Genomic DNA, 15,399 nt, shown 5'->3' on the forward strand with positions numbered 1-15,399 from the left:
GGAATTCATGAACTAGTGGGAAAGAGAGAGACATGTATAACTCTCATTTCCTTAATTTTGAACAACTACTGTTGAGTGCCTATCAGGCATCATAAATGTGTTAGTTGTTGAGGGTACAATGTGACGAGTTTCCTGTCTTCAAATGGCTTTCCATCTGGAGGAGTCAGAACCAGAACTGGAATATGAGGCAGACAGAGTTAAGTGCCATCACACTGATACAAGGGAGCGTACAAGAATGAGAGGTAAATTCTGACTGTAGTGCTAGTGCCCTACTTGGTCCACAGATTGACTGGAACATGTTAATATGGATGACTCTCAGCTCTAAGCCAACAGAACCAAACTTCACTTGGAGTCATGGTACTCTGAAATAGCAAGGCACAAAGAATAAACCAGCAGCCAAATTCTGTTCAACATTCTCTGTCACAAAATCTCTGGCCAGTGTGGCTCTGTGCCAGTTACCGAGGAAAGTAGAAAAAGAGATAAAAATCACATTTTAAAATAGGTGAGCAAAATATAACATAGCCTGTAGGGTTAAAATGAAAATGCAAAAGTTCAGCTGTGGGAGCCAAGAAAATATGAGCTTATAGAATAAATCTTAAACACTTTCTGTCATTAAATATGTTAAGGTTGCTTCTTCCTCACAGACAAACTGCTGTCGGAAACAGGGATCAAGTTATGACCACTGCAGGACTTAGAGGTCTTAAATCTTAACCAAGTCCTTATTCACATCAGAGTGTGGTGGTTGTGTGGCTATGACTGTCAGAGATAGAAATTGGAAAGTGTAAGTTGCTAAAGAGACTGACCTCAGAAGAATCTCCTTATCTGAGTACATCACCTTTGCAGGTCCTGATACTGTAAGGACAATCTGGGATACAACACATTGAGCTTGGATCTATATGGTGTGAGGAAAAGGTTTTGAGAATAGAATATAGCATTGCACATCGTATCAGGCTATTTGTCTTCATGAAAACCTGCCTGTCAGCCCTTGTGGGCCCTAGTATAGCCTTCTACCCTCTAGCACGTTTTAGTCATTGGGAACACTGACTACTCATTCTCTCTCCTGTGGCTATTGTTGCTTGATGTAAATCATCTCCACAACCACAAGACCCACCAGCTTTACCCTCTTCCTCTTCCTCAAGTTCCTAAACACCCAACTGTTCCATTAGCCTGAATCAGCTGTTTGCTAACTGACCAGCTGGGAACATCTGGGAGTGGGTCTGGGGGAACACCTAAGCGAGTGAACTGTGCACCAAGCTTTTTCTGCCCTGAATGCACCCAACTCTTAAGGGTAGCAAAAGAGGATTCTAAAGTCAACTTTTGAAAATACTGACTAAAACAAAGTTAACCATTTTTTTCTTCTCTTAGCACATCTCACAGTCTCTGATAGTTCCAAAACCATTATGAATTTCCAAGAAAGGGATATAATATGTAGTGTTTTCCAATCTCTATCCTCCCCCCTGCCAAAACCTCAAAAAACAAAAACATTGAGAGAGACCGATTTAAGGCACTTCTGTATAATTGCAGTCAGAAGTCATGTGTGGTAACTTACTTGTACCCCTCATGTCTCTTGTGATTTTCTCTCTAATTTTAGAGTTGGATGAGATAGAGACTGTTTTATTCTTTTAGTGGCTGTTGTAAGAATCCCTAATCCTTTTCGGATGAGGGCTGAGATGAGAAGCAGGGAACCCACCCTGTGCTTTATGATGGGTGGCCTGTGAGGCCTTTGTTTTCTTGAACTCCTTATGGGTTTGGACATGTTAATTTGGAGGTAGAAGCAGGACACAGCTAAATTGCTTTAATAACAAAAATATGTGAAATTTGAAGTTCCCAGGGAAATTTCAGGAAGGAGAGAGAAGTCAGTCAGACTAAATGCTGCGTGGGAAAAAGATTAGAGAGGGAAAAGAAAACAAACAAACAAACAAGGTAATGGTAGCCCTGCTGAAATGAAGCTTTTGGGGTAGAATAGACATGTCTAATGGGAAATTTTAAGCTGTTTGCTATCAGGGATGCAGCATGAACCTCCCCTCTTGTTTCCACTGTGACATCTTCAGTGATGTTTCTGTGGCCCACAGTGCCTGAGTGTGAGTGGATTTGCTGCAGAGGTGGCACAGTGGTGGAAAGGATAGAGCTGGCCAAGGGCACGGATGTCTGGGTACCACTGATGCTGATATTCGTGTCTCATCAACTCCGCTAGGCTGTAAGCATGTGTTTATTGAATGAATGAAAAAACAAACGAATGGATATCTAAGCATACGCAGCAGGTCAGAGTTTGTCTTTAACGGAGAACAGACGAGACTGCAGCCGTTAATACAACAGATTACCACATCAAGCATTAATATGACCGATTAGTAAGTAAAGCAGGAACAGAGTATGGGCTTGATGTGTATTTGTGGAGGTAACCAATCACTGAATCAGAGAAAAAGGTGCTGTTCTCTTGGTTGTAAGCAAGTTCTTCCATGCAGAAATAACTAAAGCTTAAATCCCTGCCATGCGAACACTACTTTGATTATAAATACGTGGCCTTCTAGATTCCAAACCAAGGTCTCTTCCCTTTCTTCGGAATAAGGAGACAGTGGTGAAATACAAAGATATCACACCTCTCTGTTTTCCGTTAGACATGAACACTGTCTCACATGTGATTATTATTATTATTATTTTTGAAACGGAGTCTCGCTCTGTTGCCCAGGCTGGAGTGTAGTGACACAATCTTCGCTCACTGCAAACTCCACCTCCTGGATTCAAGCGATTCTCCTGCCTCAGCCTCCCGAGTAGCTGGGATTACAGGTGCCCACCACCACACCCAACTAATGTTTTGTATTTTTAGTAGAGATGATGTTTTGCCGTGTTGGCCAGGCTGACCTCAAACTCCTGACCTCAGGTAATCTGCCTGCCTCAGCCTCCCAAAGTGCTGGGATTACAGGCATGAGCCACCATGCTCCAGCATCACGTGTGATTTTATAAATACGTTGTAACAAACAAGTATTCTGAGCTTCACCACATTGTGTTTGTAGATAGCATACATCTTGGGTTCTCCATAACATTTCAAGGTTCAGATATAACTAGATCATGTCTCTTTTGGGGATTGAAAAAGACTATCACAGAGGCTTCATTTCCCCTATATGCCTCTCTTTCTTGAAAGCCAAGATTGTGCAGGCACGGTGGCTCATGCCTGTAGTCCCAGCACTTTGGGAGGCCGAGTCAGGCGGATCACCTGAGGTCAGGAGTTCGAGACTGGCCTGCCCAACATGGTGAAACCCCATCTCTACTAAAAATACAAAGAATTAGCTGGGCATGGTAGCAGGCGCATGTAATCCCAGTTACTTGGGAGGCTGAGGCAGGATAATCGCTTGAACCCAGGAGGCAGAGGTTGCAGTGAGCCAAGATTGCACCACTGCACTCCAGCCTGGGCGACAAGAGAAAAATTCTGTCTCAAAAAGAAAATCAAGATAAGGGACCATGACTTACTCACCTCTGAAGCCACAGCCTGGCAGTCTCTGCCATGGTGAGTGCTAAGAACATGCCTTTGAGCTGAGCTGCCTGTGAGAGAAAGCTGTGTGCTGGGGCAGTAATGGACCCAGTCAGACAGGGTACCCTGGAAAGGCCTGGCTTTGGCAGCTCTTACTTGTCATCAGAAAGTATTGACTGGGCCCAGTGGCTCACGCCTGTAATCCCAGCACTTTGGGAGGCTGAGGTGGGTGGGTCACCTAAGGTCAGGAGTTTGAGACCAGCCTGACTAATATGGTGAAACCTTGTCTCTACTGAAATTACAAAAATTAGCCAGGTGTAGTGGCAGGCGCCTGTAATCCCAGCTCCTCCGGAGGCTGAGGCAGGAGAATCGCTTGAACCCAGGAGGCAGAGGTTGCAGTGAACCAAGATCGCGCCACTGCACTCCAGCCTGAGCGACAGAGCAAGAGTCCATCTCAAAAATAAAGAAAAAAGTGTTCCTCCTGGACAGTAGACACTGGGGCCTACTTGAGGGTGGAGGTGAGAGGAGGATAGGGATTGAAAAACTGCCTGTTGGGTACTATGCTCACTACCCGGGTGATGAAATAATCTGTCCACCAAACCCTGCAACACACAATTTACCCATGTAACAGACATGCACGTGTACCCCCTGAAGCTAAAATAAAATTTGGAAAGAAAAAAAAGTGTCCTTTAGTTGTGCAATTAATAGGAAATTGTGTCTGCACAGTGCTTGCCCCTCCTAGACCTTTACCTGGCAGAACTGTAAGTGAGCAGTTCTTTATAGATGCAATAAGGAATCTCGTGTCTACTTTAGGAATGAGATTTTAGGTCTTTTGGTAGAAAGGTTGGGTGATAAAACATCTCTCTCTCTCTCTCTCTCTCTTTTTTTTTGGAGATGGGGTTTCATTCTTGTTGCCCAGGCTGGAGTTCAATGGCATGATCTTGGCTCACTGCAACCTCAGCCTCCCAGGTTCAAGCGATTCTCCTACCTCAGCCTTTCAAGTAGCTGGGATTATAGGCATGTGCCATATCTGGCTAATTTTGTATTTTTAGGAGAGATGGGGTTTCACCATGTTGGCCAGGCTGGTCTCGAACTCCTGACCTCAGGTGATCCGCCCACCTCAGCCTCCCAAAGTCCTGGGATTACAAGAATGAGCCACTGCACCCGGCCGACATCTCTCTTCTTTCCATGGTGGGTCTACATTTAGGGATTTCCACAGTAAGGCTGCCTTTTGAAATGCATTTACTGCGAAACCATCAGCTGGTCCCAGTTACCCAATGGAAGGAGGGTGGGAAGGGTTTGGTTGTCATTGCAGGAGTTATGTTGGCTCCTGAGGGGCAGCAGTTAGTGAAGGAGATGACCCTGGAGCCCAGACATTTAAAAACAGGGGCTTTAGCATCAGTTGCCTAAAGATAACCCCTTGGGCGGTCGATTATTTCTGTGAGCAGAGAAGGTTTCTGTTCACAGGAAGCACGATGACAATAGTAAATTCATGCACACGTGTGAGGAAGATATCAGAGAGAAACATTGAATTAATGTAGCGTGACGGGGGTGGCCAGGTGGTCCGGAAAGGCATCTCGCAGGGTCACACTTTAGCTAAGACCTGATTTCGAAGGAGTCACATTAAGAACAGAGGAAGTGCATCCCAAGCGGCGGGAGCAGACAGTGCGGAGACCCCTGCTCTCTTTTCCACAAAGCCTGGTGTGATCCCGCGAGCAGAAGGAAAGCTGCCGCGACAAGCAGGGGCGATGAAGCAGGTTGAATCCTGCCCCACCCTCTGCTTCTGTGCCCCTTGCCAGGGTTAACATTGTGTCTCTTCTTGTCTCACAGACGACTTCGCAGAGGAGGAGGAGGTGCAATCCTTCGGTTACAAGCGGTTTGGTGAGTCCTAACAAAGCTGTGTTCCTTCTCAGTGGTCAGCCTGGGATGCAGCCACAGGCGCTCAGAGGCCATTGGCAGGCCACTGGCAGGCCCTTCATGCACATGGGTGTTTGCGGCTCTGAGGTCCAATTTTGGTTGGAAAGTGAGTGTCTGTGTCCTGGGGGAGGGTTTCTCACGGTTCTGAGGGGCCATGGGACAGGAGCTGCACCCAGGCGTGGGGAAGTGATGGGATGTTTATGGGTCTGCTGAATGTAAAAGAGACCGCCTGCTAGACAAAGTGTGGTGGGAAAGGCAAATCTGTGACAAGACAGGGCCAAAATACCTGGAATTTTTCGATTTTGATATTCAGAAAACATCTTTGCTCAGGCCTTACACTCCTAACCTGGTGTTCATGGATGAGTGAGAGCGAGGCTTCTTCCAGGAATCCGCCTGGACACAGGTGCTCTGTGGCTGGGGAATAGCCCCCAAAGGTGACAGCACCCTGAATCCTGAAACCTGAATGTTACCTTATGTGGCACAAACGACTTTGCAGGTGTGATTAAGTTAAAGAGCTTGAGATGGGGAGACGATCCTGGGTTACCTGGGTGGGCCCTGAAAGCCATCGCAAGGGTCCTTATAAGAGAGAGGCAGGGGGAGATGTGACTGCAGAAAGAAGGTGGTATGAGGATGGAAGCAGAGATTTTTGTTATGTGCTCTGGTCAAGGAATATAGGTGGTCGTTAGAAGCTAAAAATGCAAGGGCATTAATGGATTCTTCCTTCAGAGCCTTGGGAGGGAGAGCTGTGCTTCCTATATTTCTGTTTCAGCTGGCTGAAGGTGATTTTAGGCTTCTGGCCCCCAGAACTATAAGAGGAGAAATCTGTATTGTTTAGACCAACATGTTCATGGTAATCTGTTACAGCAGCCGCAGGAAACTCATACACGCCCTCTGCCTCCCAGGCTGCTGCACCGGGTGCTCTTCTCTGCTTTCACCTTGCTTCTCTTTGACCTTGAAATGCCAGTGGTCATTGCAGAGTTTCAAAGGCAGCTGCAGGGATTGGAGGATTATCCCAACAGCTTGTTTCTGTGCTTGGCCAGAGGAAATGGAGAAGAATAGAGGAGAAAAGAGTGTGTGTGATTGGGAGTGTGTGTGTATGTGTGTGTGTATGCGTGTGTGTGTGTGTGTGTGTGAGAGAGAGAGAGAGAGAGAGAGAGACAGAGAGTGAATGAATCTACTTCCTGTTGCTTAAAAAAAATCCTGGCTGGACTTTGATTAAAATGAACAACCCCCAGCTGCTCTGGCTCCCGCGTTGCTCCAGCATTTTTCCTTCTGGACACACACATCTGCATTACTTTCTGGGAAAACATACGACTTTAAAATAGGAATGCAGAGGCACCAAGCTCATCTCTCCTGCATTGGTTCCCAGCAGAGTGGCCGCATGCAGCCCCGTCGCGCCTCCTCTGTGCTCCTGTTCCTCATCTACACGATTCCATGTTTCTGCGATGGGACCTTGGCCCTGTGTTCTCCTTTCCCAGGGGGGCACTCACTGAAGGCAGCAGTAGGAGTGAAGATGAAACCAAGAATTATAAAGGAGAACAAAACAAACAAAAAAAACACAGAAAGACAGGAATCAAGAGGAAAACCAAACTTGTCAAAATAAATGTGGAGATGCCTACACATTTTGGAACTCAGTAGAAATATGAAGAACCAAGAGAGAAAGTCTCTTTAGCAAGGGTGACCTTGAGAAAATTTTTTTTATAAATTTATCAGCCATCTTACCAGTTAGATGGGTGGGGATTAGATGAAAAACACACAAAAAAGCACATTGCTGACAGGTTTTAATTTATGGTGCTTAAGTTATGCATGGGAGTTGCAACAGATGACTCACAGGAGGCATGATAACCACTTACAAATATTAGCACAAACAGAGGCTGGAAGAGAATGATGCCATGCGGTACAAATAGAAGAGAGGGACGAAATTAAAGTGGGAAACCTTGGAATAGTCTATGAAAGAGACATTCCTGATGCTGAGAATTCTGGGATTCAGCCTCTAGGCAAGGTGATGGATATCCAGCATAGGGCCAGAGTAGATCTTTGCAGATGAGTCTTTGAGATGTTTGTTTTATTTTATTTTATTGTTTTAGTTTTGAGACAGGGTCTTGCTCTGTCACTCAGGCTAGAGCGCAGTGGTGCAATCATAGCTCACTGTAACCTTGAATTCCTGGGCTCAAGCAATCCTCCTGCCTCAGCCTCTATGTGCCACTATGTCCAGTTAATTTTTAAATTTTTTGTAGAGACAGTGTCTTACTATCTTGCCCCAGCTGGTCTTGAACTCCTGGGCTTAAGCAGTCCTCCAGTCTGAGCCTCCAAAAATGCTGAGATTATAGGTGTGAGCCACTACACCCAACTGAAATGATTTAACTCTGCCTTTATTTTCACCAATAAGGGAGCTGAGGCCCAGATAGATTAAGTCCTTGCTGAAGCAGATTAGTTGGAGTTGGGGTTAGAAGATTCTGGATCTTCTAACTCTCAGGAGAATGTCGTTTTGGGGAAGGGCTCAGCAGTGAAGTGAAGTGGAGGTGACCTTTCAACTTGTGTGTTGTGGAGGGGACCCTGCAGCTCTGCAACCCTAAAGTCGACTGGACACCCAATCTGGTTCCACTGGGGAGGCCTCATCATGGTTATAGGGCTAGGACTCTGATTCTTTAGAAGGTAAATGGGTTTTCAATTCCTAAGAAGTGGCCAATTGAATCCAGCAGAACCCAAGAGCCCATTTCTTCAGGCATGTTTAAACTTTAACCATTAAAGGAAGATCAAGTCCCTTCCATGCAGCAGGTTGATAGTACGATGGTAGGTGGAAGGTGTCCAGAGACATGTCAACGCTCTAGGCCCTGCCCCTAATCACTCCTGTGTCTTGAAACCAGCTACTTAAACGCGGTGGGTCTCAGATGCTGCCTTTGCCCAACCAGCAGAGTGACACCTGCCAAGGTAGGTGAATCTACCTTACAGGGCTTTGGTGAGGTTAAGAGAGACGTCAGATGGACAAGTGCTTTGAAATTACAACACTATAATAACACAAGACTGTATTATCACTTTCCTGAGATTTGGGGCTATTTGCACTCTCTCAACATTTTGGTACAGCCAATGCATAATATCAAAGTGTGACAGACCTGAAAACTTATTCCTGAAGAAATGTAAAGGTGTGATTTTCTTCTAAAGACAGTAACATTGTAGCCTTTTATAGTTGCAAAAATAGACTGGATAACATAGAGGGTTCAGTTATTGTTTAATTTTAGGTATATGTTGCTTATGCAAGTATGATAAACACAACCCGAAATTAAGACTACAGATGAGCCAGAGGTCAGTTATTCACAGGGCAAAGGGTCATTGTTTTAGCAAATCACTACTGAGTGGGCCTGTTTCCAAAGTGAATTCATATACAGTTATTATTCAGAGGTGTTTGCTACATAAATTCAAGGCTGTTTACATAATAATATTGTGCTTTTTCAAATTTAGCATATTATTACAGTAAAGAGCAAAATGCACGATCTTCTCCAGTGATCTGGCATGGTATTCTATTTGGTGCAGTCATCCCTTGTTTACTCAGGGATTCATTATTGCATTTTAGTCTCAGCCAGGTCTTCTGTTTTTCTTCAGTCTTTCCATATACCAAGCTTGTTCAGCCCCATTCCCAAAGTTCTGGGCAGGTGTCTAAAGAGGAGATGGAGTTTGGTCTGATGGTTTTGCCACTTCTTTGTTCCTCTAACAAAAGCGTCAATGAGGGGAGACTTTGAAGGGTTAATTAAGTGAGCATTTTCAAGCTTTACTCAGGCTTTGAGGGTCAGCATTTCTTGGCCTCAGTATGCAGAGCTAATTGGGACGTAACTATAGTTACAATTTGGCAGAATTCCTTTTTTGGGACATGAGGTACCAGTATATTAATTTTTATTTTCCATAGATATGATATATACTACCACGAAAGTGACATTTTTCTACTTATTTCCCAGTTACTGTTTTCATTCAAAGCCTCACACATGGCTCTAGAATCCTTTATTATTATGCTTAGCAGAAAGGGAAAGAGAGGCAGCACCACCCCCATGGCCTGAGCCCTCCCTCTGGAACCTGCATTCTCCATTTCTGCGCTGGGGGGCGCTAGACTTACTTTGTTTGATTGGTCGCAATGGGTTCTCTTCTGTTATTTTTGGAATCTGATCGGGTATGATAATAGACGTCCAAAGTTAGGATGATGGAGGAGCAAGAGATACATGGTTCAGCCTGTGAAAATCACGGGTGGAGTTAAGGGTTTCCAGTGAGCAACTGTGGGCAGCTGGGAACATTTGTTGTTTGTATTTGGCAAACAAAACTTTGAGAGAATTGCTTCTTTGGGGCTCAGGGATAGGAATTATTAATAGCTATGAGAGAAAAAGATCTGAAAAATGGCAAACTGTGAAACAGTAACAAAAAGTAAAAGGAAGCATTTTCTATGGAGTAGAATTCAAGTTTTTTTGTGAAAACTAAGTGGGAGAGTTCTAAGGGGATTGCTGAAAAATTATTTAGGGGTTACAGTCCAAAACAGGGTATCAGATGCCTTTTCCTTTGCGATCAGTGTGTTCTTTGAAGCAAGTCCTTGAATAGTTTTGTTTATCCACAACTTCACAGGCCTCTCTATAGCTGTAGCTTCAAACAAGCCAGGCTTTAACTTTCCCCTTTCTTTCCTCGAAAAATAGTTGCAGATTAGCAAGTGTATTTTTAACAGTTTGGCCCACACGCTGCCGGGCATGTTGAAGCAGCCTGATAAATCTGTGTTGAAGAGAACTCAGCCCTGCCCCTCAGTGCCCCTGCCTCATGCCTTACCGTCACCTTCCCCTCCTTCTAAACCCAGCCTCCAAAGAGATAAACATATGGAACTTCAAATTCATGACTCTAGTTAAATTATTGAGCTGTTTCTTGCCAAGAGGTTTAGAGAAACTAATGTCTAAAAGCATAGAGGACTACTGAAGCTTCTGAAAAATCACAGCATGGATATGCTTAACCATATAGCCAGAAAGGAAGGTTCTTTCTGAGGCGCATGGTGAGTGTATACTTTTAACGCCAAGAGATTGAAAGAGTTTACCAAGAGGATGCCAAACTCTCTTTGGGAGGCCGCTCAAGATAAACATTTGGATGCCTCTACTTCTTGTTGCTGGGCTTGTAGGGAGCAGGCTGCCTGTCTCGCCTCTCCTGGGACTCTTCCCGGAAGCCTGGTTCATCTTCTAATTTGGAGAAGGTGTCGATTTGAAGCCATCTATCTCCGACAAGGAGGGCTCCAGGCATCCCTCTCACCACAGCCCTGCAGAAGGCTGACCCATTCCCTGATGGGAATGCCAGGAATTTCCATCATTTCCTTTGGGGAACGACTGAATAAGCCCAGTGAGAGGCTGTCCTTCCAGAGGCACCTTTTCCAAACATTCCTAAGTGAGGCACAGGACTGACACTGGGAGGAAGTTGAAGGGCAAGGGAACAGTGGAACTTGGTACCCCCGGTGGGGTGTCTTTGAAATGTCCAAAACCATTTGCATCAAGTTAAGGGGAGAGTTTCATTTATGTGGTTTTACAAATCCTAATGGAGTTGGTATTTCTGATTTTATTTATTTACTTTTTCAAGACAGAGTTTTGTTCTTTTTTGCCCAGGCTGGAGTGCAGTGGTGTGATCTCGGCCTCCCGGGTTCAAGTGATTCTCTTGCCTCAGCCTCCTGAGTAGCTGGGACTACAGGCGCCCACCACCACGCTGGGCTAACTTTTTATTATTTTTGGTAGAGACGGGGTTTTATCATGTTGGCCAGGCTGGTCTTGAACTCCTGACCTCAGGTGATCCACCGCCTTGGCCTCCCAAAGTGCAGGGATTATAGGCGTGAGACACCACGCCTGGCCTCCGATTTAATAAGAATTCAGTGTCAAAATGGCATGTGGGGAACTCAGTGCAAAAGAGATTCTCAGGCTGACTCAGCTGGAAGGGAAGTCACAGAGTAGCTCTTTATCTGGCCCCGTATCTTCTGCTTCCAGGCAGACAGGTGCGGCTCCTAAATGCCGAGAAAGGGAGTTCGTTGGCTGTCACTTTTTTTTATATAACCTGAGGAGATTTCATACACTTTATCACTATACATGATAACCACAGGCTCCCTTGGCAACACCATGCACCTACGTTTCCCTTCTGCCTGCCAAGAGGACTTCTCACTGGTTAGGTCAGACCCTCCTTGCCTTGTCTTTCCTGCCCATCAGTAAAAAAAAGGTTCAACACCACATTCCACGTGATTATGAGTTTTTTTTTTTTTTTTGAGACGGCGTCTCGCTCTGTCACCCAGGCTGGAGTGCAGTGGCTTATTCCCAGCTCGCTCTGCAAAGCCCGGCCCCGGGTTCACGCCATTCTCCTGCCCTGCCTTCCCGGTAGCTGGGACTACAGGCTCACCAGGCCCAGCTCTAATTTTGTTTTGTATTTTTTCAGTAGAGATGGGGCTGGGCCAGTGTTAGCCAGGATGGCCTCACATCTCCTGACTGCGGATCCCCCACCTCGGCCTTCCAAAGTGCTGAGATTACAGGCGTGAGCCACCGTGCCCGGCCGATTATGATCTTTTTTAAACCTTGTGAAGAGAAAGTCATGTGAAAGAAACCATTAAATGCTCCTTTGTGGATATCTATTATGTGCCCGGTGGTTTCCCACCCATTAGTTCATTGAATTCCCCCAGAAACCCTTTGAGGTGGGAATTATATGTGGTTTACAGGTGAGAGCCAAAGCTCCCAAGGTTGGTGGCATGGCCAATGTTGGAGTTAAGCCTGATTTCAGGCCTCAGTGTTCTTTCTGCTCTATTCGTGGCTCGGAAGCTCACAGACACGGCCATACTCAAGCATCCCAAAATTTTCATGGAAAAGCAAGTCACCATAAATGATCCTGGACTAAATCAGCAGCTGTTGATATGGTCGCATATTTCACAATTTCATAGTATGTGTCGTATTGAACACTTGAACCCTGATTTTTCCACCATTTAAAGTACAACTCCTCCTCCCCACTTTCCCTGGTTTTCATTCACTTATGAATCCTGGTAGGGCTGTGGGAAGGAGAAGGGTGGAATAATTTGTTTATCCAACAATTGGGTTGAAACTGAATGTGGTTTGTTTTTATTTTTGGAAAAGTTAAAGAAAAAAAATTTACTCAGCTCTGTTTTGGTTAAGACAGCATGAAGACATTTCGGTTGTTTCCAGTGTTTGTTGTTAAGGGGTAGAGTGGGAAAGAGTTTCCCTTTTGCTGGCAACTGCAAGCAACTAAGACAGATGGACTCTGAAACTTTCCTTAAAGATTTGAGTTGAGGCCAGGCGCGGTGGCTCATGCCTGTAATCCCAGCACTTTAGGAGGCCGAGGCGGGTGGATCACCTGAGGTCAGGAGTTCGAGATTAGCCAGACCAACATGGAGAAACCCTGTCTCTACTAAAAATACAAAATTAGCTGGGTATGGTGGCAGGCGCCTGTAATCCCAGCTACTCAGAGAGGCTGAGGCAGGAGAATCGCTTGAACCTGGGAGGCGGAGGTTGCAGTGAGCCGAGATCGCACCACTGCACTCCAGCCTGGGCGACAGAGCGAAACTCCATTTCAAAAAAAAAGAGAGATTTGAGCTGGAGATTTGACCTGTTCATTTGGAGGCCCCTTGGGAAGAGGAAAGCGGTCTCCCTGGGCCATGGATTTTGAGAAAAAACTACGGTCCTCTGCAAAGTTGTAAACTAGAGTGTCTCTTTTTCTCTCTCACTTTTTCCCTGGTGCCCTTTGTGTTCAGTCTATACTATGGGGTTGTGGGGAAGGTGGTGCCCAGGAAGCAAGGCTTTAGAGTTAGACAGTCCTGATTCGCATAATGGTTTTGTCTTTCACCAGCTAAGCCTCATTTTGCGTATCTGTGAAATGGGTATGACAAGTATATGGTGTGTATTCTTTGCAGGATATATCGATTATAAAACTGTAATATATATGGGAGCCAAATATACAGTAGGTCTGCACTAAATTGTGGCTATTATTAAACTGCTGACTGCTCCCACCCCTCCCACTCTGCTCTTTCCTCTCTCCCAGGCCCTGACATTCTATCTTTGGTGTTGCCCCAGGTCTCCCCTTGTGAAGCCCAGCAGTCCTCATTCTCTCTGATCCTTCTCACCTTATTCCCTCCCTCCATCAAAATCTCACTACCCTCCCTCCATCAAAATCTCACTACCCTCCCTCCTATGTTCTGTCCCCTGCAGCAGCCTAGTAATTTGTTCAGGGAATTCCAAAGCAGTCTATTTTCTTTTCTTCTGTTATTTTTCTTTCTTCTTCTTCTTTTTTTTTGAGACAGGGCCTCACTCTGTCACCCAGGCTGGAGTGCAGTGGTGCCATCACTGCAGCCTTGACTTCTGGGCTTAGGCCATCCTCTCACCTCAGCCTCCCAAGTAGCTGGGGCCACAAGCACAGGCTACCACTCTAGGCTGATTTTTTAAAAATTATTTTTTGTAGAGATGGGGTCTCATTATGTTGCCTAAGCTGGTCTCAAACTCCTGGCTTCAAATGACCATCGTGGCCCCAGCCTCCTAAAGTGCTGGGATTGCAAATGTGAGCTACCACGCCTGGCCAGGAGTCCATTTTCTTGCAGGACATTTTATTTTATTTTATTTTATTTTATTTATTTTTTGAGACGGAGTCTTGCTCTGTCACCCAGGCTGGAGTGCAGTGGCCAGATCTCGGCTCACTGCAAGCTCCGCCTCCCGGGTTCACGCCATTCTCCTCCCTCAGCCTCCCGAGTAGCTGGGACTACAGGCACCCGCCACCTCGCCCGGCTAGTTTTTTTTTTTTATAATTTTTAGTAGAGACGGGGTTTCACCGTGTTAGCCAGGATGGTCTCGATCTCCTGACCTCGTGATCCGCCCGTCTCGGCCTCCCAAAGTGCTGGGATTACAGGCTTGAGCCACCGCGCCCGGCCTGCAGGACATTTTAAAAAGTGTAAAGGGTTAGTGGCCATCAGTAAAGAATAATACTCTGAAGGAAGGTAGCATACTGAGGGGTTGGAGCAGCTGCCATGGAGAGTTGGCCTGTCATCGTGGCTAAGAGAATGTATGCTGGAGCCAGACTGCCTAGGTTCAGTTTCCAGCTTTGCCAGTTATGAGTGAGTAGCCTTGGGCGAATTAACCTCTCAGTGCCTGAGTGTCCTCCTCTAGAATATAGGGATAACTATATTGTCTGCCTGTAGGGTTCTTGTGAGAACTGAACAAGTTAATACTCAGAGTAATGCCTTGTGCCTGGAATACATACATAATCCATTTGAGATGGATGTAATGTATGTATTATAAAAAGTGGCACAAATGGTCACAAGGTGGCTACAGTGGGTACAGGCTTTGTTTCAGTGCCTTTTTTTTAAGAGGCAAAGCAACTTTCCTAGGGGCCTTCTGTCTACTTTCCCTGTCATCTCATTGACCAACATTGAGTCACAAGTCCTTTTCGAAATTAGTTATGTACAAAGGGAATGGGCGGTCTCTGGTTGGCTTGGACTAATTATTTGGGGAGGAATGGTTGGTGAGGAATTAAGCACTCTGGCCACTATTATTACTTGTAACAATAATATCTATAATACATAATGTAATATCATTATATTTCAAATGTAATACTGTTATACAATAATTATTAAAAAGCAATATAATTTATATGGTTATATAATCAGATACATTATTATTTATAATTTGTTTCACTTATAAAATTATCTTATTTTATATAAAATTTAAAAATTCAGTTTATTCATAAAATAATTACAAGTTTACTTCCTAATTGTAACCTTGCTATAAATGAAGCTACAAGGTGCTGTTCTAGTTTTTGACAGTTTATAAAAGGAGAAGACATCAAAAACAAGACATCAGCATAATAGAGAAGTGAATGAATGAACAAAAGTCATTTTGTTTTCTGGCTCAGTATTCTCTAGAGTCTTAAGCAGATTTTGAAGAAAAAAATTTTTTTTTTCAGAAGAGGAACTAAAAAAAAAGAGAAAAAAATGAGAAAGTTCCAAATCTTAGTGAATATAGCTCTTGCCACATGAA

General features: G+C 44.9%; 1 protein-coding gene across 1 annotated transcript in view; it reads left to right on the plus strand.

Moving 5' to 3' along the window:
- Positions 1-15,399, plus strand: part of COLEC12 (collectin subfamily member 12) — a 183,703-nt gene that overhangs the window by 15,299 nt on the left and 153,005 nt on the right. The window contains exon 2 of the mRNA XM_009192494.4: positions 5,297-5,347. Coding sequence (XP_009190758.2) covers positions 5,297-5,347 — 51 coding nt within the window. The remainder of the gene's footprint in view (positions 1-5,296; positions 5,348-15,399) is intronic.

Source organism: Papio anubis, chromosome 19 (genome assembly GCF_008728515.1).
Source record: "Papio anubis isolate 15944 chromosome 19, Panubis1.0, whole genome shotgun sequence".
Classification (NCBI taxonomy): Eukaryota; Metazoa; Chordata; class Mammalia; order Primates; family Cercopithecidae; genus Papio; species Papio anubis.